General features: G+C 39.5%; 1 protein-coding gene across 1 annotated transcript in view; it reads left to right on the plus strand.

The window, feature by feature from the left end:
- The window catches only part of LOC114643210 (macrophage mannose receptor 1-like), a 229625-nt gene that overhangs the window by 21958 nt on the left and 180596 nt on the right, over nucleotides 1-27071 (plus strand). Inside the window, exons 4-5 of the mRNA XM_051921775.1 lie at nucleotides 4105-4443; nucleotides 4554-4640. Of these exons, the coding sequence (XP_051777735.1) occupies nucleotides 4105-4443; nucleotides 4554-4640 (426 nt within the window). The remainder of the gene's footprint in view (nucleotides 1-4104; nucleotides 4444-4553; nucleotides 4641-27071) is intronic.

Below are 27071 nucleotides of genomic sequence, written 5' to 3' on the forward strand. Positions count from 1 at the left end.
GCTGTAAAAGAGGGCTTGGGGTGTGAAGTGTGGCACAGGAGCTTAGGAATGGAGCAGCAAAAATCCTTGTTCAGTTAAAGAAAATTGAGACTGACAATTTAAGTCATAAGATCCCATCCCAGCAGTTTCACAGGGCACAAATGATTTAACAGAAAGCAACGAGTCAATAATGAAACTGTTAATGCTGAGCTGTAACTGCACAGGAACCTCCTTCAGCGCATGGCTCCTGTTCCCATTTCAAAGGCAGTTTCTTTGCCATTAAAGTCAATAAAAGATCAGTTTCAGCATGACGAGTAAGCAAAGGAAACTGGAAAAAGTGGCTGGGGTCCCTGATATTTCTTAGGACCAAGGAATGTCATTAGGCTCAGGGAGAGGGGGTGACGGAGGCGCTTGTGTGGGCAGTTGCGTCTGAAATGTCCAAGTTCACCGCAGCCGTAACAGGCATATGACACTGGCGTCTGCTCCAAAGGGTTAGGCATCTGAGCGAAAGGATTATTAGGGTTTGATAAATGGAACCCGCGTCCTCTTCTGTGCCCTCGCCCTCGACCTCCAAAGAATTTTCCACGTCCTCTCCCCCTAGCCAGGTCAGTTCTTCCAGTATAGTAATTTATTTGTGCAGCCAAAAGTTTGGTCTGTGTCTCCGACTCTTTTAATTTAGTCTGTCTGTCAGCATGCTCTGCATGACGCTTGTCTTCCTCGAATGTTGCGGTCTTCCAGCCTTTTTGCAGGACGTGCAGACTTTGCTTTGAATGTCACTTCTCAGTCCCGAGATGAAAGGAGGCACTGCAGCATGAGTTCTATCGTTTATATTGTCTAGCCCAGAGTGATTAGCCATCAGATCTTGCAATCGGTGAGCCGGCTGAAATTAGTGACCAGACTGTGCCCTTTTTTATATTTTTTCTGCCAGGGCTCCTTTCAAAGGCTCTCACTGGGCGAGGAAAGGACCTTCATTCCAACGCCAAGGGACACCGTTATGATCACCGTGATTTACAGTTGCCCATGTGGTGCTCAGCTGTCGACGGAGCACCTGTGTCCACTCTGCAGCATTTGTCTTATACATGTTATCCAGCTGCTGTAACAGCTCCACAAATTGCAGTCCACCGACTGCTCGTGCGCTGGGAGACAGATGACTCTTTTAATTTCTGCCATTACAATCCAGTAGCACCTTGTGAATGATCTGAATTATCTTCCTCAGGGTCAATATGTGAGGATGGGTCATAAAGATATTGTTCATCGTAAAAACCTGCTCCAGAGGGTTCGTCTGTTAACAGGGGTGCAGTTGGAGGAGAGGGTGCAGGAGGTGGAAGCAGGGGAGTTTTGGTAAGGAGGGGGTGGACAGATTACGGGGCATAGGGGGTCTTGCTTTTACTTTCAGGCTTGGGCGCTGTCTCTATCTTCACTTTCTGCAACGCTAGCAACAATTCTTCCTTGTCTTTTTTGTGTTTTGACTTCAGCAGCCAGCAAGTTGTTACGCCTCTGCTTATTCCACTTCTTACATGCCTTTTAAAATCCAACCCAGTCTGCTTCTCTATTAACTGTTTAGGGGACCCGCTTTCAATCCCGACGGTGTACTAGGAGCCTGGTGATTCTCTGAAAATAATCCTTCTAACATTAAGTTTTGAGGACCCTGGGGGACCTGTTTGACTGGCGTGCCATTATAATTTCCCATAGTAAGCGGCAGGCCTTCAACAGAGAGCAACTCAATCCCCGATTATTTCTCGTCCCACTTGTCGTCCCCGGAATCAACCAGTCAACAAGTGGAAATCAACCTCCCCTCTTCCAAATTTCACACGTACTCTAACTGCCCCTTTCACCCCTATTCCTCTTAATATAGGAACGTGCCACTCGGTCCTTTCTACTCGAATTCTTAAGGGATGACTTACTAGCATTCACACTGTGCCGTCACTCTCTATGAATCCCTAAAACCCTTCTAGGTCGATACGGTATGATTCTCTATTCTTTCAGCATGCTTTTATTTTTTATTCTCTTTTATTATTATTTTCTTTTTTCTTTTCCCCGTATACTTCTATTTCTTCCAGCACACCAGTCAAACCAACGGGAATCCCCCGAATCTACTCACCGCGACTCCTTCTGCCTGCCTGGAAAAAATCCCATCCAGTTGCTTTTCGTTTCGGTCAGGAGGAGGTCAGCGACTCCCCACGCAGGAAAACGCCCGAGGTTGGCCAGTCCTAACTTTTACCGGAGCTGGTCCTCGATCCGCGGAAATCGGTCCACTTGGACAAACCCGCCCAGGGAGTCGTCTGCCCGTCTCCTGCCCCACGTTCGGGCGCCAAAAACTGTGGACGAAAAAGGCACACTGAAAAGCAGACAGATAATATTTTCTCAATTCACTTTATTTATTCATTCGGAGTCGCAGTAAGTAGAGATTCAAAAGAGTATAACTTATTGCCGCAAAGCTCAATTGAACCCTGATCAAAAGCCAGGAGGGGTTTTTTATACTTCAGCATCTCATGATTAATAAGACAGAAAGAACATCCTTATCAAACCAGTAAAGTTAAACAATATGTCTGTTGAGCTAAGCATTATCTGTGTTTTGGAAGCTAAGCACAGGAGAGACGCCTTTGCATAAACTACATGTACAGTTCTGCAGCCTTGTGACCTTGTCCCTGAAACATTCACTCTGAGAAAGGGAAAAACAAGAAACAGCTTACATTTTATTCATCTGGACACTATTTCTCCTGAACCCTGGAATAACATATTTTTGTTAGTTCATAAGCCAAAGCGTCTCTCACTGGCAAGTTACAAAATAGTTATTATAAAGATTCTAATTTACTAAACACACAAAATACATGGTGCTGAGGAGAACGTTCTTCTTCTACACAGCTGTGTACAAAGTCAGCCCTCTCCTATGTCCTAATGTCTCAACAGTCTACAAATAAACACAGACAAAAGGATGAGAATGATAAATTTACAAAATATACTTATATTAATAATATTTTCTCTTTAGTGTAGTGAATTAGACATCTTTATGTCCACCGGCTTTTCTGTCTCAAAAACTTGAAGTGACAGATACGCCAGTAAATCAGGTGTGAATTGCTGATTAGTGCAGGAGACAAGCATTGGTTTGCATAAGAAGGGGCGCCTCATCTGTTTGAAGACAATTGAAAGAAAAATGTACTTAGAAAGCAGCCAAACATCAATAAAATTTCACATAAACATTCCTTCAGGGAGATAGAGTTAATTTTATGCCCGGTTTCATAATAGTGTTACAAGACATTGTGACCTGTTTGAAAAAACATTAATTAATACAATATTATTTAAATATATATATATTTTTTAATAAAATATTATATCTGTGAGTAAGTGAGTAATTGGGCCATACTGCTTCAATATCACTCTTAGAGGTAATAAAATATGCTCTGTTAGTTGCTCTCTGTCCTATGTTTATGTTTAGTTTGTAATTATAACTCACAAAATATACACCTAAAACTTAGAAAAAAGCACAATAGGTCACTAAAAATCTGTTGTTTTTTCACAACGACATAAACAAGCTGCCACCCTACAGAGCTAATGGCCTTCTCCAGGAGCCTGGGTTTTTATTGGATATGAGGAATGTGATGTCATAATACATTCTGTGAGTCACTGAGTCTGATTATATCATCTTACTTGTATATAATAATAATAATAATAATAATAATAATAATGCATTTTATTTGTCTAGCTCCTTTCCCATGCTTAAGTATAAAATTGCACGAAGAAAAATTTAGAACAGTGGACAAAATTTATCAATACTATGAATAATACATTTATAGGAGCTGTAGGAGGAATGATATAGGGGATGATAGAAAAATTGTTTAGCCAATCGTCCGTACTTATGGTCACCAAACAAACAAAACGGAGATAAAATAAATCAGGAAACATCCACAGTGTGTTCCTACATGCTGTTCAAATTAAGGGACATGTTTAATTTTTATTAAAAAAAATCTCCAAAAAATACTCCTAAAACTGTTTCTTAATCTTGTGTTGCATTAGTGTAACACATATTTAACAGAGACAATATTAATCCATAATATTGTGCTTTCATGTTTTTTAGTGGTTTTATTTGTCATAAATGCAGTTACATTCAGTATTCTGTATTTACAGAAACAAACAACATCAGTGAGAGGTATTTCTGGATAAATGAGCGCATGATGTGGAGCAGTGCTCAGAACTACTGCCGAGTGATCTACACAGACTTGGTCAGCATAAGAAATGAAAGTGAAAATGAGGTGATAAAGAACAAATCACAGGGTACTCCTTTCTGGATTGGCCTGTTCAATAACCCTTGGAAATGGTCTGATGGAGGGAATTCAGCATTTCGACACTGGAGCATTAGTAATCCAGATGATCATAATCATGAAGAAAAGTGTGTGGAGAATAACTATCAAGGAAATGGATGGAATGATAATAAGTGCAATGCACAAAAGTCATTTTTCTGCAACAGTAAGGATATCATTTATGTCTTGTACTAAAAACCATATTTCACACTCTAAAGTAAAAGTTTAAATGTAATTAAACAGTGAAATTGTAAATTTGTGCAAAATGTTTCTTAGGCTCATGTGGACCTTCATCACAACAGTATGTGTCACAACAGCTAACATGGAGTGACGCTCATAACTACTGCAAAGTGAACTGCTCAGGTACCCTGATTACTGTTGAGAATGAAGCCATGAATAAGATGTTGCTGAGCATTTGTAGTCCCGACTCTGCTTGGATTGGTCTTCGACATGAATATGATAACTGGAATTGGTCCAATTCAGACCCAGTCACCTACACAAACTGGAAGCGTACCTTTTCCTGTGCTGTGCTCCAGTCAGATGGCTCTTGGAATGACTCAGACTGCAATGCACTGAATCCTTTCCTGTGCTACAATGGTGAGAGTGATTTAATTTTAAGTAATGTTAAATAACGGTACAAGACTGAATGTTGAGAACAAGACAACACAATTAAAACGTAGAATTTTTTACTCTACCTTTTTACAAATCTGCATCACACAGATCAAGCATGTAACATTTGTGTTTTTCAGAAGACTATTTTATAAATATGAGAAAGTTTGACTTTAGTTTTCAACTAATCAGCTTGCTCTTAAATTCAAATTTATTCAGGTCCTTTTCAGCCCTCAATTTAAATCTAATGGGCATTTTTTCAATTTTTAACATTTATTTTATTTATTAAGGTGAGTTATTTATTCATTTTGTTCTCAACGCACATCTGCCCTTGAAAATGTCATAAATATTAATTTCAATTTATGTCCAAATCTTTCTTAAAGGGAATAGGAGATGTCCCTAAATAAATAGTACAGAAAAGCACTTACAGTATTATCTTTTCTAAGATGCATATTTTATACCATCTTGCCATTAATATTTTTTGGCACAAACCAATTTTACTTGCCCTCTTCAACAGCGGTTGTAGAAAATGTTGGGTTTCTCTTTCTGTCCACAAAGGGAAGCCAAATAAATGTAAGAAAATGTGCATGATATAAAAAAAAAGAAATGATTCATTTGATTGATTTTAATCAATCATATAATTATCAGTTTTGCCTTTGGCAATGCTAGTAATTAATCAAATAATTTGGTAAGGCTCCAATTCTATTTTCCTTACGTTTCTTTGTTGGTCTTACGTTAATATTACTGAAGCACATTCATTTTAAGAAACACAATAATACAATTTATTGATAATCACAAGCATTAAATAAATATGATAACTGCATATAAATTGACATAGAAGACAGTAAGACGTAAGACAGACACGAGAGACAAATATACAACACAAAAGAAGTTAGCTGTTTACTGGCTATGTAGAGTTCTACTTTATCTTACATAGATATACAGTTTTACAATACTGTCTTTAAGGATGCTGTCTGATGTTAAGTGGAGTTGTTGCTCCGATTTCAAGTGAATTACTTTTTTTGTGTTGGAGGTCACTCTTTGTCTTTGCTACATGGTCCTTTGTCCGTGGTGTGGTATGGTGTGATACTGCCTTTGCCAGTTCGCTGTAACTTCATAGGGAATTGCGTTAGTCTTTCTGGAAAAAGAGCGTAGATGCTGAAGTTTACTTCTTGAAGTAACGCTGCTTCTCAGTCGTTTCAGACTAAGCTCAGTCGTTTGCTGCCACAGAGCTTGGCTTGGCAGAGTGGATCTTACAGCTCATTCAGGATGTAACGGCCGACCCCGTACCCAGCCGGCAACTACACCTCCAAGACCTGTGTCCTGGATAATTTACTGAGATGAATCTCACTATCAAGCCGTACCTCTAACAAATTACTCTTTTCCCCCACAATCGACGGTGGTAAATATAAGTACGCAAAAAGCAGATGATGTAAAAAATAAACTAAGTTAAATGTATTAAATGAAACCACAAGACAAATGCAAAAATAGAAACATAAATATAAATATCCCTCCACCACATCAACAATGAGACTGAACCATATATAAATACAACAAAAACCTCCCTTGACCCCATAACATATAACACACAACACGAATAACAAAAATGAATGATATACGGAATGATTGTGAACTTGAGTCCGGTTATAAAAACTGTCCTGAATACAGATGACTGAACTAGTGGTAAATGGGTTGTTTGATTTTCCCGGCAAATGGAACAACCTCACCGTGATTCCTCGGCGTATGGTGGATGGCGAATCGACCCCGGGGTCTCAGCAGATGAAGGTTGAAAGACAGTCCGGCAAAATGAAAAACAAACTGATGCAAAGGCGCGATGTGGAAAAACAGCAAATAAGTTGATACGTGGTTGAAAACAAATGGTCTCCTTTCTCTTCTCTTCTCTCTCCTCCTCTCTCCTTTCTGATTACTTAAATAGTCCTTGTGATGGCTGTAATTGATTAATTAAGAACAGGTGTTTTCCAGGTTAGAGGCTGTGGTCTTCTTCCATCATCCATCCCCGTATTTCCTGATACAAACACACAAACAGCAAACGGGACAATGGAAACAAGACGCACTTAGAACTGACATTTAACAACACTAACTATGTAGCCCCGCTACAAGGATGTCCTGCTCAAAAACTTTATGGAGAATAACTTCCAGGCCAAAGAAAGTTTGTGAGCTTTTAGTATAGTAGTACATATAGTGGGTGGCTTCTTATCCCAAAGAGAGGAGCTCACCAGCTTTCAGCTCATCCACAGAGAAAAAAAAACACAGTGTAAATTGATATAGATTATATGTACAGAATTAAAAACATTCTTATTGAATATAAAAAAACTAAAATAGTTTTGCTAAGTAAATGTCAATGATGCAATACATACATGTCTCTATACAACTAACATTGAATTACCATTGCATTGACACCCTGAGGGACAGAGTCTGGGTCATCTATGCATTCATATTGGCCTATCTCAGATGGTAGAGGCAGTCCATGTTTGTGTGCTCTTCGGTGCAGTACTGCACAAGCCATCACAATATGGTAAACCTTTGTGAGGCTGTAAAGCAGTGTGCCACTCCACAAGTCCAAACTTCACCATCGAACATTTAATGAACCTTCCTTCTACAAAAGTGCCTTTCATTATATCTTCTCTCTTGTGGTGTTTGTGGGTTGGTGAGTGATGTGAGGAGCCAGGCTGTGAGGGTTTACCCATTATCACCAGAAAGAAAGATTATGCAAGTTGTGCTTTGTGCTGTATGACATAACTGGCAAGGGCAGTGGACACAAGGAGCTTCCAGGGATCACAATGATTTTTTGGCTCATGATGGTGACTGGCTTATAAGCTGATTTGGACTTCCTAGAGCCGTCATCTTGGAGTTGTTTGCTAATTTGGACCCTACATTATAGAGACCCTGTGGTGGGCTGGCGCCCTGCCTGGGGTTTGTTTCCTGCCTTGTGCCCTGTATTGGCTGGGATTGGCTCCAGCAGACCCCCGTGACCCTGTAGTTAGGATATAGCAGATTGGATAATAGATGGATGGATGGATTATAGAGACCATAACACAGAAATCATGCAATCCCTGTTCTGGTACAGATTTTAACAACTGTTGGGTATTTGGCAATGAGCAGTCAGCCAGTCATTCCTGAACCATGTCATGTCAGCTGTATGAAATTGTATAATTAGGATGCTGCCCAGATGCATCCAATCTGCTTAGGGCCAGAGTGAACAGTCCATGGTCAAAAGGCAATTTGCAGCAATTGCTGATTCTCCTAATGTAAAAAGTGCAAATAACTACACACATGTTGTCATAAAGGGCACCATCACAAAATGAATCTGATTTATAAACATTCAGTTAATATACAACTTCAGGGTCATACAGCACACAGCCCACCCTTTTTATAGAATAAAATAGCTATACACTAAGTCAATTAACATTTAAATGTGTATTAGGTGCTATTACCAATACTGAAGACAGCTGGATTGAGAGAAATGTCAGTTAACTTTAATATAATTAGTTGAAGAACATCAGAATGTTACTGATGCATCATTGAAATGAGGAAGAAAGTTAGATTTTTTGTCCACTTCATTATCCTGCCACCTATAGTTGCTAAAATGCCAAAAAAAATCCCCAAAGAACTTAAGCATGGCTGAAATTTGTTGTCACATTTGCCAGTTTTCATGCCAAGTTTTATAAATCCTGATTTTTTCAAAAGAAATGGATTATACATGTTTCTGAGTGTAAGCACATTATATACATGAAGCCCCAAGAGGGTAGTCAGTCAGACTGCCCACACAGATGTCTGACCCTTGTAGATAGATAGATAGATAGATAGATAGATAGATAGATAGATAGATAGATAGATAGATAGATAGATAGATAGATAGATAGATAGATAGATAGATAGATAGATAGATAGATAGATAGATAGATAGATAGATAGATAGATAGATAGATAGATAGATGGGGAATTTTATAAAAGATAAATAATTGGTTAACTTATATAGCTATAGACAGACAGATAGTACTTTATTTGTCCCAAGGGGAAATTTAGCTTTTCACAGAAGCTCAAGAAATTTCAAAACAAACAACAACAATCCCCTGAACTACACAAATTACAATAAGATGAAAAGATGACTTGGCTAAGGATAAAAGAGCAGTCACTGTGAGGAATTATGCAGGTCTTTTGCTGTTGGTATAAAGGAGACCCATCAATGTTTCTTAACACACATTAAGAGGATGTGAAGCATTGTTCATAATGGCACTTAGTTTTGTTTTCATTTTCTCCTCTGTTACTACCTTCACCAGCCAGAGTGCCCATCCCATATTTGCCTTCTTGATTTGTGTGTTTAGTGGGTCTCCCTTAAAGTGATGATACAAGCCCAGCACATACAGTAGTCCTTCAAAAGTTTTAAAAGATGTGAAGGATGTCACTGCCCACATTAAAGGAGTTCAGTTTCCTAAGAAAAAAAGTGTCTGATCTGCCCTTTCTTACATAGCTCCTCTGTGGTACAAGACCAATCCAGCCAGTCATTGATTTGGCCCCCCAAGTAATTGTAGCGGTGCACCTCCTCCATATTCACTCCTTGAATAGTGCCTAGGCACAGAGGTTATATGGTATAGAGAAAGTCACTAAGCAGTTCCTTGGTTTTGTTGATATTAAGTTGCAGACGCCTCTTTTTGCATCAGGTTCTCCACCTAACTTCTATATTCTGTCTCATCCACCTTGTCAATACACCCCATTAGTGGAGGATCATTGAAATTTTATGTATGGTCTGATGTTATATTTAGAGTCTGAGGTATGCAGGGTGAAGAGGAAAGCAGCCAGGACCATTTCGTACGGAATGGCTGGCTCAGTGCTAACTCAGCCGTGGAATGGCCAATAGGGGGAGACAACATGATGGCCGAGGTCTCCAGGACTCTGAACAAATCCAAATCGTATTATGTAATATCATCTACTGTTGAATTATCCTCTGTACTTGTAACATTTCTACTGCATTATTATATTGTATTGAGGATTATATGTGTTCTGTTCTGTGTATTCTGTGTTCTGTTGTATTTACCCCCTTTTCTTGACACCCACTGCATGCCCAACCTACCTGGAGTAGTTCTCCTCTATTTGCACTGCCTTTCCCAAGGTTTCTTCCGTTATTTCCCTACAAGAGTTTTTCTTGTCTTCTTAGAGAGTCAAGGCTGGTGGGCTGTCAAAAGGAAGGGCCTGTTAAAACCCGTTGCGGCACTCCTTGTGTGATTTTGGGCTATACAAAAATAAATTGTAAATTGTAACTACATTTTTGCTTACATCTGTCTTCAGAGACACAGTCCTTAAGCCTCAAAAAGTGTGATATATTGCCCATTTTCTCTGACACCTTAGGCTCATTCCTCTGAATATCCCTGACCTTGACCCTTGACAGTGAGGGCTGCATGGTAGTGAGAGCACCTGAAAAAATAAATATGGGAGTTAAGCCTTGTGAAGCATATAATTGAATCTTTGACTCCAGTCTTTGACAAGTAAAGTGAAGTGGGTCCAAGTAGTGTTTCACAAGAGCACTCATATAGTTCAGGACCAGCATCTCAAACTTCTTCCTGATATGGGGTATGAGAGCCACTGGTCTGTAGTCATTACATGAAGACATACTTGCCTTAATTAGGACTGGAACAATACAGGATGTATTCCAAAGCAGCAAAACTTTCTAGAACCTCAGTGACAGGTTGAACATTGTGGAATTCCAGAGCATGTACAGCCGCCCCAAACCAACACAGACAGGCAGAGACACACAAGGTGCAGCACACAAGACTCTTTATTTACAGTGGGGAAGCGCTTTTGTGTTCAAAATGTTCAAAAATAACTGTACTAGTGTGATGATTGTAGAGTGCTCTGGACTTCCAGCTACAGCCACGATCATGAGGAATGAAGAAAGAACCCTGATGTGAAAGCAGCGGTGCATCAGTGGCTGCACGCTCAACCAAAAACGTTTTTTGTTGACGGCATTAAAAAGTTGGTATGGCGCTGGGAAAATTGCATCGCAAAGGTGACTATGTAGAAAAGTGATGTCATTTGTTTTAAAAAAAGTGCGGAAACTTTTTGAACATCCATCGTAATTGTGATTGTGGTTCTATATTTCTCACATTATCTTCAAACCTTTTCGAGCAGTAACAATATATATTTTCTGTGTTAATGAATACAAAGAGAGTATAAGAAATGCAACTATCACAAAACCAAAACACACACTTTTGTATCATTTTAGCACATCTAAGCTGTCACTGAAGTGCCCTGACTATCTGAGTTGGTAGTGTAAAAAGGATCAGAATTGACACATTCAAAAAGGTTTGGGGCTGCAAAGGGCTTTTAAAGGAACAGAGATGTTCACAAGACTGAGTACAAAACAGAACTGGTGAGGGTTTGTAAAGATGGCGACTTTAAGGGATCAGACTGGAAGTGATATGTAGGGACCGGAAGTGACGTAGGGGCACTGATGTCAGTCTGCGCACTGGAAGTGATGTACTTCTGGGCGCCGTAACTGGAAGTATCTGGCACATTCTTCTGGGTGCCAGAACCAGAAGTGACGTCATACTGGGTGCCGGAAGTGACGTCATCAGCTCTGAATCAGACAGATTTTCCCGCGGCTAGTCTGTAGAGATAACAGGAGAAAGTTTAGTGTACCCTGCCACCCCCTGGCCCGGTGTGGAATTACCTTTGCTTGGTCCGTAAAATATCCTCAGCCCAGACCTGTCAGGTCGGGCATACCTGTCTGAGAAGTTGTGGCATTGGGAAAAGGCATTGGCATTGGCTTGCAGTACACCACGGCGATAAACGACCAAATACTTATATGGATGCAGATCTAAAAACCACCTTGTGATGAGCAGATTGGACTCTTTGTGCAAGGCAATCCACTGTAATGGTGCATGGTCCGTCACAAGAGTGAATTCACGCCCCAAGTGGTAATATCTCAGCTGAGTAATCACCCATTTAATACCTAAAGCTTCCCGCTCCACTGCCGCGTACCTGGTTTCACAATCCAGCAGTCTCCGACTCAGGTACATAATAGGGTGTTCAACCCCATTGACACTTTGGCCCAGCACGGCTCCAAGACCTGTGTCCGAAGCGTCCGTCTGGAGGATGAAAGGCATAGAAAAGTCAGGTTCTTTCAATATAGGAGCTGCTGTAAGGGCCAGTTTCAGGTCACTGAATGCAGCCTCTGTTGTAACATCCCATACCACGTGATTAAGTTTCCCCTTCTTTGTGAGGTTTGTCAAGGGCGTCGCTTTCTCAGAAAACTGGAGTACAAACCAACGATAGTAACCCGCTAAGCCGAGAAAGACCTGAACCTGTCTCTTGTTTATCGGATGGGGCCATTTTAAAATGGCATCTATTTTAGAACACCATACCCTGACCTACTAGATAGCCTAAATATTTGGCTTCGACCAACCCAAAGTAACATTTCTTCGGATTAATGTGAAGACCAGCTTTTGCCAGTCACCACAATACAGCACCAACCAACTTTGTGTTCTTCCCAGGTTCTGGAATAGATGACAACGTCATCCAAGTAGGCAGCACTATATAAGTTATGAGGACAGAGCACTTTGTCCACCAGACGTTGGAATGTTGCAGGTGCCCCATGCAATCCAAATGGGAGAACACGATACTGCCAGTGCCTGCTAGGGGTGCTAAACACTGTCTTTTCCTTAGCGGAGTCCGTTAAGGGAACCTGCCAGTACCTCTTAGTCATATCTAATGTAGTCAAGAATTTGGCGTTTCCTAGCTGCTTGAGGAGGTCATCCACTCACGGCATCGAGTAGGCATCGAATTGGGAGACTTGATTAAGCCAATGGAAGTCATTGCAGAACCTTCAACTTGGGCTTACTGACCAAGACGATAGGGCTGGACCAGGGACTATAAGTTTCCTCAATCATACCTAGGTCCAGCATTTGACTGATCTCTAGGTCCACTTCAGCCTTTTTTGCCTTGGGAATTCTGTATGGGCATTCTCGGACTATAACCCCGGGTTTTGTCACAATGTCATGCACAACCAGGGAGGTCCATCCTGGATTTTCACTGACTACCTCAGGGACAGACAGGATAACTGGTTCTAGCTCCTGTCGTTGTTGGCAAGTCAAATTATCTCCAAAATTAAGGTGTAATTTATGAGCGAAGAAGAGAGTGGGGCTGTCCAGAAGATGGCTCGGAATCCCTGTCCTTCCACAGTTTCAGCAAATTGACATGATAAATCCGTTCGCTGGTGCAACGATTTGGTTGTTTCACCAAATAATCGACCAGTCCCTTCCTCTGTTTAATTTCATAGGGGCCCAGCCAATGAGCAAGTAGTTTGGAATGTGAGGTAGGAACTAAAACCATGACCTGATCTCCCAGGCAGAACTCCCGTAGAGACGTACCACGGTTATAGCATCGGACCTGGGCTGTTTGCGCCTTTTCCATGTTTGTGTTTTAATACAGGTCTAATCTTCTCAAATCTATTGCATAATTACGTGATAAATTCCAGTATATTTGTGGAAAGGAGGGCCTCCTCCTCCTTGCCTTCTTTCAATATATCTAATATGCCCCGGGGTTGTTGTTCATATAGTAATTCAAAAAGGCAAGAAACTTGTGGAGGCTTGTGGGACTTCCCAATATGCAAAAAAGACGAAGGGGAGGAGCTGATCCAAGTTCCTTCCGTCCTCGTTGATTACCTAACATCTGCGTGACAGTTTTATTGAACCTCTCTACAAAACTGTAGGTTTGAGGATAATATATTGAGGTCTTTAAATGCTTTATCTGAAGTATTTTGACAGTCTCCCTGAACATCTGCGAGGTGAAAGGCGTCCCTTGATCCGTCAGGAGTTCTTTAGGGATGCCGATCGCGCAAAGACCCCTACTAATTCCCATGCGATAGCTTTTGAAGTAGCTGAGCGGAGTGGAACAGCTTTAAGAAACCGGGTAGCATAATCTACCAGGACCATTACATATTTATGACCCCTCGATAAGAGTTCTAGGGGTCCCACCAGATCGACCCCAATATATTCAAAAGGGATAGCTATTAAGGGTAAGGAAACTAGAGGAGCGTGGTCCCCCCTAGGAATCTGCTTCAATTGGCACTCCGGACAGGATGTACAAAAGTGACGGACTCCCTCATTAATCCAGGGCCAAAAGAATCGGAGCTTAATTCGCTCAAGTGTTTTTTCGGGTCCAAAATGGGCTCCCAGGAGGTGTGTATATGGTAGTTCAGACTTGTTGCCAGTAAGTCTGTGGTACTAACAGTGACCTCACCTCTCCCTCATGTTCAGCCACCCGGTACAACAGGTCATTATTTGACACAAAGTGAGGACACTGAAGCATCGGATGTAAGGTGCGTTGGCTGACCATCAGAACGACTGTATTCTTGACAAACTTAAGGGAGTCGTTGTTCCACTGCTCCCTTTTAAATGAAGCCGGGTTCTGCCTGAATTGAAACTGCAGACGTGTGAGATTCAACCTCAAGGGGCAGGGTTTCATCCTGAGGCGACTGAGCGCTTGTTGATGACGTATCTTGCTGAGACGTACTAGGTATTTCTCCGTCATCACCAGAGGCCGAACTCCATCCCTCAGCTGGCTGTATACACGGCGTGGAAGAAGTTGAGGGAGCTGATTCTGCATCTGTGACTAGACCTAGCCATTTTGGGGAAGAAGCACCTGTGTTACCGCTAATAATATCTACCCAATCTCTGCCTAATATAATGGGGCAGGCAGGATTATTCATCACCGCAACCATCAACTTTTTTAATACGTCATCCTGACATATGTAGCAGTTGCCGGATCTATAATACTGTACATCTCCGTGAACACAGGTAATGTGGGTCTTAATCTTGACCCACTGTTGCGGTAACACCAAATGGTGAGCAACAATGGAAATGTTACTGCTGGAGTCAAACAAGGATACAACCTTAATTCCATTAACTAGCACTTCTCACGTATGCACAAAGGCCAGAGGATTAGCAAGCGCACACCGCGCCTTTCCCCATATCACTTCACAGACCCCTTTGTCGCTGCTCTAAGGTGTTCTATCGCCTCAACTAGCGAGACGATGTCAGAGTAACCCCAGGCTGGCTGGGCGATTCTTTTGGGCAATGTGTGGAGCAGTAAAGCGTAGGCCACCTGCTTTGGCTCATTCTTTCGTGTGGTCATAACCAGCTAACCACCCTAGCCCACAAAGCCATTGCCTGGTTTTTGTTTGCCTTAGCAGGGTTGAATGACCAGGCCATTATGATTTCCACCTACCAGCCTGGGCTTCTCCCACCTTTAACAAAAGGCTTGCCTTTCGTGGGATATTTAGGAGCAGTCCCTATACTCAGAAACCCATAATAAGTCCCCAATGTGTTCCCAGACGCACCAGGCTCTATCCTGTAGGTCCTGGTTCTACACTCCCCTGGACCTATAACAGGTTGATGGGTCGAAGCACACTAAAGCTTTCCCTGACACACCCCGTATGTGCACCAGAAGTGACATTCTTCTGGGTGCCGGAAGTGACGTCATCAGCTCTGAATTAGACAGGTTTTCCCGTGGCTGGTCTGTAGAGATATCAGGACAAGGTTTAGTGCACCCCGCCATCCCCTGGCTGGGCATGAAATTACCTTTGCTTGGTCCATACAGCGTCCTCCTACTCGCACGTGTGTGAGAGTAGCTAACATTTTCCTCATCACATACTTCCTAAATGCTCAAGTTTCTTGTCACACTGTTTTGTCTCCATTCCTAATGCAAAAATAATATCTCAATGGATATATTTGGATTTCAGTTTTGAGCTGCAGTGGATTAATAATTCATAGCTCTTCTAGGAGTAGGTTTCACTAGTACCTCCAGTTAGATTCACATATTTTCTAGTTTATAAATAAAATGATCATAAACAACAGAATTTTAGTTATGGTGCTTTGGGTTTAGTATAATCTGTCAGAAAATGTGAAGAATGCTGTATTGGTCTTCACTTTAAACACAAGGTTGTGCAAAACCTTGAACTATCACTGACACAGTGCACGAGCTTATCATTCCAATTACGGCAGAAAGCTGAATCTTTAGCTGCTAAATCTTGTTTTTATAGCTTTGTTTTCTTTTCAGCCTCTCCACTTACAACGTTTTCTTTCTTTTGAACTATACTGATGAATTTTATCTAATTATTAATATGAAAACCATCTAACAGCAAAAATAAATTGTTGCACTTTTCTGAAGAATATTATGTTACAAATGTGACAATTAAGCAAAATTTATGATAAGATATGAAATATAATCCAGCAATCTAGAAATTCTGCTTTTGCATAAATGTTTCAAACGTTTATACAACACCAGTATTAGTGAAATGTGTCAGAATGAACTCTTAGACCTTGTGCTCTGGGGATACTGTAACCCTCACATGGATATTTATCACCATCTCCTGCCACCTTTAATAATCCAGCCAGCCGCAGTGAAAGTGCTGGGATTGGCAAGGGAAGCAAGACATGAAAGTGAGGTGGAGATGGTTTCATATTATGTTAGTATCTTCTGTTAAATTCACAAAAAGTTGTTCATTGTGGATTCTTCATTATTAATGACTCAACAAGGTTCCAAGGAAAAAAAGTTTAGTAATTTGTATTACTGAAATTGTCTTATTATTGCTTAAAACAAAGTTAATATCTTGATTTTGCCTCACTTATAGGCTTTTAGTGTCACAATAAAAAACAATTCATTTGAAGTAAACAAGCTCAACTAGGCATTCCTTCTAATTTAGCATTTATTTTGACAGAAACTGATAATAGCAATGGAAGATTTCTCTGGATAAACATAAGTATGACGTGGAGCAGTGCACAGAACTACTGTCAAGTGTACTACACAGACCTGGCAAGCATTAGAAATGAGAGTAAAAATAATGCAGCAATTGAGAAAACACAAACCATTATCTCCTGGATTGGTCTGTTCAACAACCCCTGGAAGTGGTCTGATGGGCAGGACTTCACATTTCAAAACTGGACTCTTCAACAAGCAGCCATATATCAAAACAGTGAAACCTGTGTCAAAGTAACAAACAATGGAGACTGGAAGGCAATTGATTGTAATACCCAGGAGCCCTTCATCTGCTCAGACAGTAAGGTTCTTTGTTTTTTAAAGTTAAAATGTTATTTTTCACATATATTTACAAAAGTTCACAGGTAATACCAAGTTAAATACCAAAATGGAAAAGTATATTAATTAATTTCACTCTTACAGCGCATATCTCAAAGGTGTACTACAGTGTATAAAATTTAAAAACTCATTAACTGTTCTTGCAATATAAGGTATGTGTGATTTCAGTCAGAAGAGATTCTTAAAAGAGTTACAAAAAGATTCACAACTCTTAGCATTTTAAAATGTATTGCACTAAAACATTTGGAAAATTACTGATAAATACCTTAAAAAATACTCTGTAGATCTCAACATGCAAATTTAACTGAACTGGCTAATGACTAGACTGCCATAAATCAAAATAGTTTCAGTCCCCTTTATTTGTAAGTGTTGTATATAAATACATTAAAATGGACAACCAAGCGCAATCATGAATTGCTATCAATCAAGTATGAAATACAACAGGTTCACAGTTTTTAAATCTCTCTTTTGTTTTGTCTCAAATGCAAATTTGAAATACAGTTTGTTGTGATGACATGATTTTGTCTTGACAAAGCATTTGTAATACACTATATAGAGTAATAATTATGAATAAAAATAAGAAAACAAAAGACACCAATTAACTCTTGGTTTAAATGTTCTCTTACCTTTAATGGGTGAGAGCATTTTTCCTGTTGAAGTGCTGAACATTCACACGCTCTTGAAATGTATTTCTGTCTGTAACTCTTCATGTTTTCTGTCAAGTTTTCTGTAGTGGACACATGCTGGTGCTGCTGCTTTATGGATCCTGCTTCTTTTGTTCTAATTCCACACTTGGTTGTTGTCTGTGGAGTTTGTACTTTCTCCCTGTGTCTTTTCTTTCCACGTCCCCAAAGATGGTTGATGGTGTTTCCAAATGGACCTTTGTGATGGATTGGCTGGTGAGACAAGCTGCAGTCCACCTCCCCAAAAGAACCCTGAATTGGATTAAATAAATTCAACAATTGGATATCAATGACTACATCTCACTGAAAAAAGTATTTGTCAAAATGGTGTCTAAATGTATCATACAGTATAGCACCTTTTAGAATGGTCCATATACCCTTGAGTTTACCATCAAGCAATTACTTCCTATAGAGAGTAAAGCTTTAATTTTGGAAGTCAAAAACATTTAAGACACTTGAAAATAAACTTATTCTGACACATCACAGATATTTTACATTCCAAGATAGCTTAAAGACTTTTGACATTTTCAGAAAGTATAGGATGGTCAGGTTTTTGGTAGTTCTAGAAAAGTGACAACTCTAATTGCTCACCCAATTTACTTTATTTTCAATTAACTGATTGTTACTTTATATAGCACTTTTTACAGTATTAGCAGAAGCACTTAAAGCAACCAACAGCTTTACACTGAAGGGGAAGAACTGATATCAGAATCAGAAACACAAGTACAGCAATCAAGTGAATACTTTTCAGTTTGTGTAGTCAAACACTGTAACACAATGGGTTTGAACTTTTTCAAAGCAAAGTTAATAAAATAGTAGAAACTAAACTTTTGTGCCTGTTACAAAAGAAAGGGGCTAAGTTTATAGGGCCATTACTGTTATGTGCAGAGAGTACAGTGAAATTCTTACTTGTGTGTGCTAATCAACATTCCACACATCACCAGTCTCTGGTGCCATGATTAGTGAATACACTTTATATGGAAAAAACAAATATAATTATGATACTGTATGATGAGAGGATTTAAATACATGGCAGCTTCTTATCCAAGAGGAGACATGTTTGTTGGGGATATCTTTATTAGGATAAAACATAATGCTGTAGCTTGATACAGTAGATACTCCACTGCAGGTAGTAATGTTAATAATCAACTTTATAATAATATCGAAAGAGCAAGTTTACATGTGAATGCTGTTGTCCTGGGAGATTTTAATTACCCAAATGTATGCTTAAAGAACCCACTGGTAAAGGATGTCAAAAGGAACTGAATAGAAAAAATTAACCAGCGATTGTTTGTCTAAGTACCAGTAAGTAGAGAATCCTGGCTTATCTTCATATTCTGCAAAAGCTAAGAATTGGGAATATGCAAAATAAGTAAATGAACACTTAAGAACAATATCATTTGTGGGAATTATGGGTCTCTGTCGACCCCTGAACCCATAGACAACACGTTCTGACACCAGGTAAAAGTCCAATATTAAATTTATTATAATAATAATGTGCACAAAGCACCTCCACTCCCACAATACTCAATAATAAATCAATAATCACAATACACTAAACAATACTAATCCTCCACTCCCAGCAGTTCCATTCCACACCCTCCCAACTCGGCTCAGTCTGCTGGGGTTTCCCATAGTCCTTTTATATTCCTTGACCCGGAAGTGCTTCTGTCCCTCAGTCCATGTGATTTCATAGCACTTCCAGATCAGATGAAATCTTCTTCTTTTCTTCAGCTCGGAAGTACTTCATTCCTTCCGTCTCCATGATTAGGGAGTACTTCTGGGCTATAATAAAAACCATTGTGCCTCCCTGCAGCATCCCCTGGTGGCCCCCACGGTATCCAGCAGGGCTGTGCAGTACAACTCCATTGTCCATGTTGCCCTTCTTGAATTCGGGGCAACTCCATGTTGCAGGGAGGACTCCATCTAGCGGCGTGGGGATATTGGCCGGGATAAGCTGCCGGCCATATCTCACACATTATAATAAATATTTCTCAGAATTTTGTCACAGCAAACCATTAAAAAAATATCAGGATTTATTATAACTAATTTCAAAAAGACAAATTTTCAACACTTAGGAAAAAAAAATACCTTGAAGAAGCAGCAGGTTGTGATGGTTGAGAAACAGCAAGGTAGATTTCAAATTTATATGATACCAGATAATTTTATACCAAAATTTCAAATCAGCAGCATAACTTACAGATCTTCGTAGAAGCTGAGTATCTATTTTTATAACTCCTTTAAAAGATGGCCATTCTGACTACAGTGCAATGCTTACACCAGGGGTGCCCGACTCTCACCCTGGAGGGCTGCAGTGGCTGCAAGTTTTTGTTCCAACCCGATTGCTTCATGAGAAGTCATTTATTGCTGATGAAACACTTATTACACAAGCAACATTTTTCTGCTTCATTTTAATTGTCTCACTTGTTAAGATTTTGAACCCTTAATTACTTATTTTATTTTAAAATTACTAGCAATAAGATGCAAATGACAAAGGAACCACCATTTCTCTCTTATCTGGTTTCTTTCAATTTACACCAGTGTGTATTCATTATTCACTGTTTGGTTTTAATAAAGTATTCAGAAGGAAACTGAAGAGAAAGTGAACAACTGAAAATTACTCATCCATTTTAGGCTTTAAATCATTTCAATGATGTCCTTAGAAAGGAAAATTTAAGAATGAACTGACGTTGCAGAGTTAAAACTCTAACAAGCCATGAAATTAAATAAGATCTGTTATTGGCAAGGATTGTTTTCTAATTAAGGAACTGGGTTGAAGCAAAAACCTGCAGCCACTGCGGCCATCCAAGACCAACACTGATCATCCTTGGCTTACTTATTGAATGTGGCAGGAACATAATCCCCTTTTTTCTGTGAGTCAGATTACTTAAAATTGTAACTTCGGTGGACCAGACCAAAGGTAACACTAACAATTAATTATATAAATGGATTACCACAGTCCTACACGAAGGGTCCAGCCTTATGTGTATATACTAGGAAGACACATTTAAGGAGATGCACTGTTTCTGTTAAGAAGTGATGCAGTAACTTCTGGGGAATCAATAAGAATGATAGAATGGTAGTTTTAATACTAATCTCCAATCATGTGACCTCTCAAACATAAACAGTTCTCTTACTGTGACAAATGCTTCAAGTTTAAAGTTGCTAGGCAAACATGAGAAATGGTGTCAGAATTTGTGCTTATGGTCTGTGCTTTGTTACCTGCGAACCTGCTCTATTAAATTACTTCTACCATCTAGTCAACCATGTAAGGGACTAATGGGGTTTTATTATTTTGTCTAGGCCATCTATACCATGTTTTTTATCACACTCAAAAAAATTGAAAGGAAAGAAGACAACAGAACAAAGGGAAACACAATTTGTGTGATACCAGGTCAACTCTGGTGTGCCCAGGGCCAATAAATACATTGGATTCATAAGATACCAATCTTTTACAGTATTTTCTCATATAAACTGGACTGTAGAATAAGCTACTACTAACAGTACAGCTTTGATTTTTAAATTAATGTGTCTACATGTTGAACTATTTTTGCAGTTGTCATGAATGCAACCTTTATAAATACAAGTTCAACTTGGGAAGATGCTCTGGATTACTGCAGAGAAAGGAATTCTGATCTCATCAGCATCTCATCTCAGATGGAGCAGGACGGAATAGCTGCACTGCTGAACACCACTAATTCACCCAATGTGTGGCTGGGGCTGAGGCGGAGCCGAATGTTTGGATTCTGGTTCTGGATTGATGAAAAGCCTTTGAGTTATGAGCAGTGGGTCAATGGATCTTCCTCACAGCTCCCTGCCTGCAAACGTTGTGCTGTCATGTCTCAAGCTAACAATTTCAGTTGGATTGATGTTTCTTGTTCAGAGGAACACACATTCATTTGTAGAAATAAATAAAACATAATATCTACTTTATTTTATTTACTCTTTTTTAAACATCTTTTGTCAATATTTTACTCTATTGCTAAACCAGGTTTGAGGCTGTAGTGTGACAGAGTGTGAGTGAAAATGTGGCCTGCATTAAACTGATGTTTAATATAGGGATGGCATGGCATCTGTTTCCTACACTTCTGTCGAGTTTCACACTGGGTGGAGGATACCTGAATGGTAATGAATGAATAGATATTATACTTGGAGTAGTTTTTCTAAAAGAGTTATAAATGATAAAGAAATATGTAGCTAAATATGTATAGCCTTCTATTCAAAGAGTGCATTCTCATATGCCATGTATGTATTGCTTATCTAAATGCAAATCTTTAGTAAATGATGTTTTCATTGATCATGTCTGTCACATATTTGAGACATTAATGAAATTACATAATTACTTTGCTTTACATTTGACAGAAAATTGTATTTTTTTTATGTTTTCAGTTTATTCATTACATTGTTGGTGTCACAAATGAAACACCTGTTCTTAGTGAATTAACATTATACTGTAACATTCAGGTCTCTTTAAAAAGAAATAAAATACCTTAATTTAGAGCAACACATTTGAACTTATTATAATATTTGTAGCGACTATTTTGAAAATAGGCATATTATTTGAGACTTTTCTTCTGAATTGTAATTAATTTCACCCTTCCAATACATCCATCCATCCATTTTCCAACCCGCTGAATCCAAACACAGGGTCACGGGGGTCTGCTGGAGCCAATCCCAGCCAACACAGGGCACAAGGCAGGAACCAATCCTGGGTCAATTGGACCTGCTAAATCTGTGTGAACTAATTCAAGTACTTCTTTGGCTCTTTTGTCAAGACATCTGTTTCTACTCTGGGTATTTTCCCTGAATGCAAACTTCACAGGTAAGACTGGTCTTATCACCTCAACCCTTGATTTTTAACCCGTCAACAACATGTTGTAGCTTCAAAATGTCATCATAATTACAATGGCCAAGAATTTCATGCCATGTCTGCACATCCTGACAACTTTTACAACTGTCATCGTTTCCATCTCATACCGTGTTTAGGAAGTACAGTCTGTTATACTCTTCGATGTCAAATGAATTACTGTCTTTGAGCTGAATTATATCTCTGTCTTGCTGGAAGATCACACTGGTTCCACTGGCCGTCACTGCTTTCACTGAGAAAATGTCCTGTGGGTACGAGCGAACGTATAGCACTTCTCTGAGTGTTGCTGTGCACTGTTGTCCTCTGCTGTCAATCAGCTCCACTTCCGCATCTCCTTTCCGTCGAACAATTCCTCTGGTTTTGGTTCCATCAGCCAGATCCATGGTGTGCCTCCCTGCCTGGAACTTGTCATCAAATGTCTTAAACCTTTTGATGTCTGTAATGATATGGGATGTTGCTCCTGTGTTGACCATCAAGTCTTTTAGCTTCAGCCTTGGCTGGCTCAGGTTTTCACTTGTCTTGAAAACATAAGTGAGTTCAGTGCCCTCCTCAGCCATCTTCTTTGCATTGTCATTGTCCTGCCATCTCCTTCAGCACGTTGCATCTCTGTGTGTCTTACTTTTGCAATAGCTGCACCACTGGGTCTGTCCAGAATGCTTTTTCAGACATGCTCTGGCTATATGTCCTTTCTGACCACAACTATAGCATATAATATCCGCCCGGCTTTGTGGTGGTGCGCTGGGCTTTTCTTGTATCTGTACTCTCATCACGTGATCATCTGATGCACAAACACTATTTCTCTGTCTGTTCATAACTTCTCAATTTTACTTTAAAGTCTGCAAAGGCCACAGTTTCATCACTATGCATCACATACACAGTAAATGGCTTAAATGTTTCTGGAAGGCCCTTCAAAATCATTGCTATCAGGAGACTGTCACTTATTCTTTCCCCAACTTCTTAGCACTGTAATAGCGTTCTCTGCGTGTATTATATAATCGGTCATGCTTTCTTCATGTGCCTTCTGTAATGAGGTCATCTCAGTGTACAAACTAATTATTTGTGGCTTGCCCTTACTAACGTAATAGTCTCTTAAGATTTTTAGTGCTTTTCTGCCGTCATCTGCAGCTTCTCGCATAATGAGGGAGAGGCTCTCATCATCTAGAAACTGTATTAATTCAGCATAGGCCTCACCATTTCTTTCGGCATCTTCCTCTCTGTCTTCATCTTCACTTGGCTCGTGCAGCATCGTCTCTTTTAACCCTTGTAACCACAGATGGCCCAAAAATTTTGTTTCCCACAGTTCATAGTTCTTCTCATCTCCATCGAACATTAACCTACTCTATCGGTTACCCTGTTCTTTCTTTTTAATTCCAGTAGCCTGTGTGTCTACAGTACCTGCCATGCTGTTTTACTCAAAATTTCTTGCCAATTATCACTAGAATTACCAGAGCCTACAAAAAACTCATAGATCTGTCCCACCTTAAATCGCTTCGCACCTCTCCATCAGTGTCTTTTGTCCTGTAAATGTGTCAATAAGCAGCAAGCAGCCTACTATCACATCCCCCACCGCTCAGCTCAAGTCTGTTTACCTGCGTGTCAGTTGCTTGGAGTTGTATAGAGTGAGAAGTCAAGCAAAATTACACCTTTTATAAATACTATATCGCTATTTGGAACAAATGCATTTCATGTGTGTTCCGTGTCTACAACAATCTATGTACAGTAAACACATCATTAAAACAGAAACGTTTTTCATGTTTTAGTAATAATTGACAAAATATAGACATGAAGTGTATAATGTGTTAAGCCTGAATTCCAAATATCAAATAAACACTTTCACAAAAGGTACAAATATATCAGAACAAGTGCGCTTTGTACTTTGTATATAAGAGCCAGACCGAATGTTATTTACTTATTTACCTTTATTTATTTACTTACTTCCTACAGCGTAAAGTCACAAGTAGACTACAGAGCTTCCTGTGTACCTATACAAAGTACAGCGATAGCAAAACTGCGATGTGCATTCTTGCTCTGATGTAAAACCGTCGTCATCATCTGAGTTCACCTCTGTTATAGCGCATCTTTATGTGAAAACAGCAGTGTCAGATGGGGAGGGGGAGGGGGGGGGGGGGTATTGTGAACGCGACTGAGAGAATAAAACTTAAAAAAAAAAAAAACAAATCTAACCTTTACAAGTATCATACATTTACACCGGCTGTTACAGACTGAAATCAAATGAATGTTTTTATTCTAAAATAGTAAGAATAAGAGCAGCTCAGTTCTCAAAACGGACTTGTCCGGGGTCGAACCTGTGAAATTTTGATTACCAGTCAACAGTTGATACTGCTGCGCCACCAAAGCGATTGTAGCAAATGGGTGTCAATGTTGCACCCTAACGGGGGTTCTTTTTCTGCAGTTATATTCTTGAATAGAAGCACACTTGTTCTGTTATATTTGTACCTTTTGTGAAAGTGTTTATTCTGATATTTGGAATTCAGGCTTAACACATTATACACTTCATGTCTACATTTTGTCAATTATTACTAAAACTTGAAAAACGTTTCTGTTTTAATGATGTGTTTACTGTACATAGATTATTGTAGACAAGGGACACACATGAAATGCATGTGTTCCAAATAACGATATAGTATTTATAAAAGGTGTCATTTTGCTTGACTTCTCACTCTATACAACTCCAAGCAACTGACACGCAGGTAAAAGACTTGAGCTGAGAAAACTGTGCGGTGATGGGGGATGTGATAGCAGGCTGCTTGCTGCTTATCAACACATTTAACAGGACAAAAGACGCTGATGGAGCAGTGCGAAGCGATTTAAGGTGGGATGGATCTACGAGTTTTTTCGTACACTCTGGTAATTCTAGTGTTAACTTACACGTGTCCGGGGCCCATAACCTTTTGACATGTAGACTAAACTATTAACAGCATACACTTGGGTAATATACTGATGTCGGAAGAATAACAACACTCTCTGAAGTTTAAAAACAACACCAGTAAAAAACACCGGTCGTGCAGTCTCCTTTTTATTATAAAAAAAAAAAATCTTTTACATGCACTCATGTGAGAATAACAGCACCTCCAAGCTTGTTAAAGTTTCACCGTGTAAACTATAAATCAATCATAGCATCAAGGCACAGGCCAGTCATTTTAAATTACATTGATGTATATGACCAGTCATACTGTGCAAGTAGGCATTCTGATGAGGGCAAACTCCTTCAGCAGGAGTGACATTAAGGCATCATACCATTGATAGAATCTGTAGCTTTCTTTTTTGGTTGCTAAAAAGTAATTTTTTTAATTTGGCATTTTTGTAGCTACTTTTCAGTTGTTTTCTTAATAGAGTATATGGGCATAGAATTATTATATTCTTCAGGGATCTGCTATTTGTACTAATCCCCAGTATTCTCTGCTGTTTCTTTCTGATTCTTCTGTGGTGGCGAATTGCCCCACCACCACCCGATCTTTGGCCTTGGAACCCCTGCAGATTTTCTTTTTTTTCTCCAGCTGAAATGGAGTTTTTTTTTCTGTTCTCCTGGCCATCTAACTTTACTTTGTTTTGTTGTTCTTTTTTCTTTAATATATATTGCCTAATTTTTTTTCTCTTCTTGTTAACCTTCTTTTTTCATCCTGTGAAGAACACTTTGAACTACAATTGTTGTATAAAAATGTGCTATATAAATGAATGTTATTGTTGTTGCTAAATGCTCAATTTATGTTTGCATATAAATGTATTGTATATGTAAGGAAAGTCAAGGACAGTTAAATTGGGCTTTGTGGCAAAGAAAACAGAACATTGCACAGTATAAGTGTGAATCAGGTCATAGTACCCCAAAAAAAAGGATATCAATATTCAACTCTTCATCTAATAAATGAGGCTCTGGTCTGGATGCCATGCATGCTGCTCTCTATGATTCTGGACCCACAATGATCTTTTGGCATCAATAGTCACCTGCACAGATGAGTTGTTAGCAGCAGGAACCTGGGATCACTTGGACTGGAATTTAAGTACATTGCCCAGTAGTCAATTGGTTGATGGCCTAGTTCACGGCTTGATCCCATCTCTGGCATGTCTTTCTTCTTCTTGGGGTCGGATGATTCGTTTGTCTGCAGACATTTAGCACAGTTTGGTCTCCAGGTTCAAATTTAAGTGCTGTCATAAAAATTGTGCTTGAAAAAACAGCTTTTATCTATAATTTTTGAAAGCTACTTATGGATTCCAAAATATCGCTAGTGGTAAAACAGGCATTTTATCCAGTCTCTGTCTCTTAGGCAACTTGTTTTTTATGGTCAAAAATCGATTCTGCAGCTGGTAAGCACAATATAGAAGTTTCCACTCATTGTATCCATTATGTTCAAAAAATACATCCCTCACTAAAAAAAAATTCTCTATAGTTGTATCTAGTTTGGCCATTGTCATGGACCCCACTCAATTAAAAGCATATTCATCGTAACAAGTAAATCACCACAATAGAAATTCAATCTTAATATAAGTACATAACAAAGGAAA

The sequence above is a fragment of the Erpetoichthys calabaricus genome, chromosome 1, assembly GCF_900747795.2.
Source record: "Erpetoichthys calabaricus chromosome 1, fErpCal1.3, whole genome shotgun sequence".
In the NCBI taxonomy this organism is placed as follows: Eukaryota; Metazoa; Chordata; class Cladistia; order Polypteriformes; family Polypteridae; genus Erpetoichthys; species Erpetoichthys calabaricus.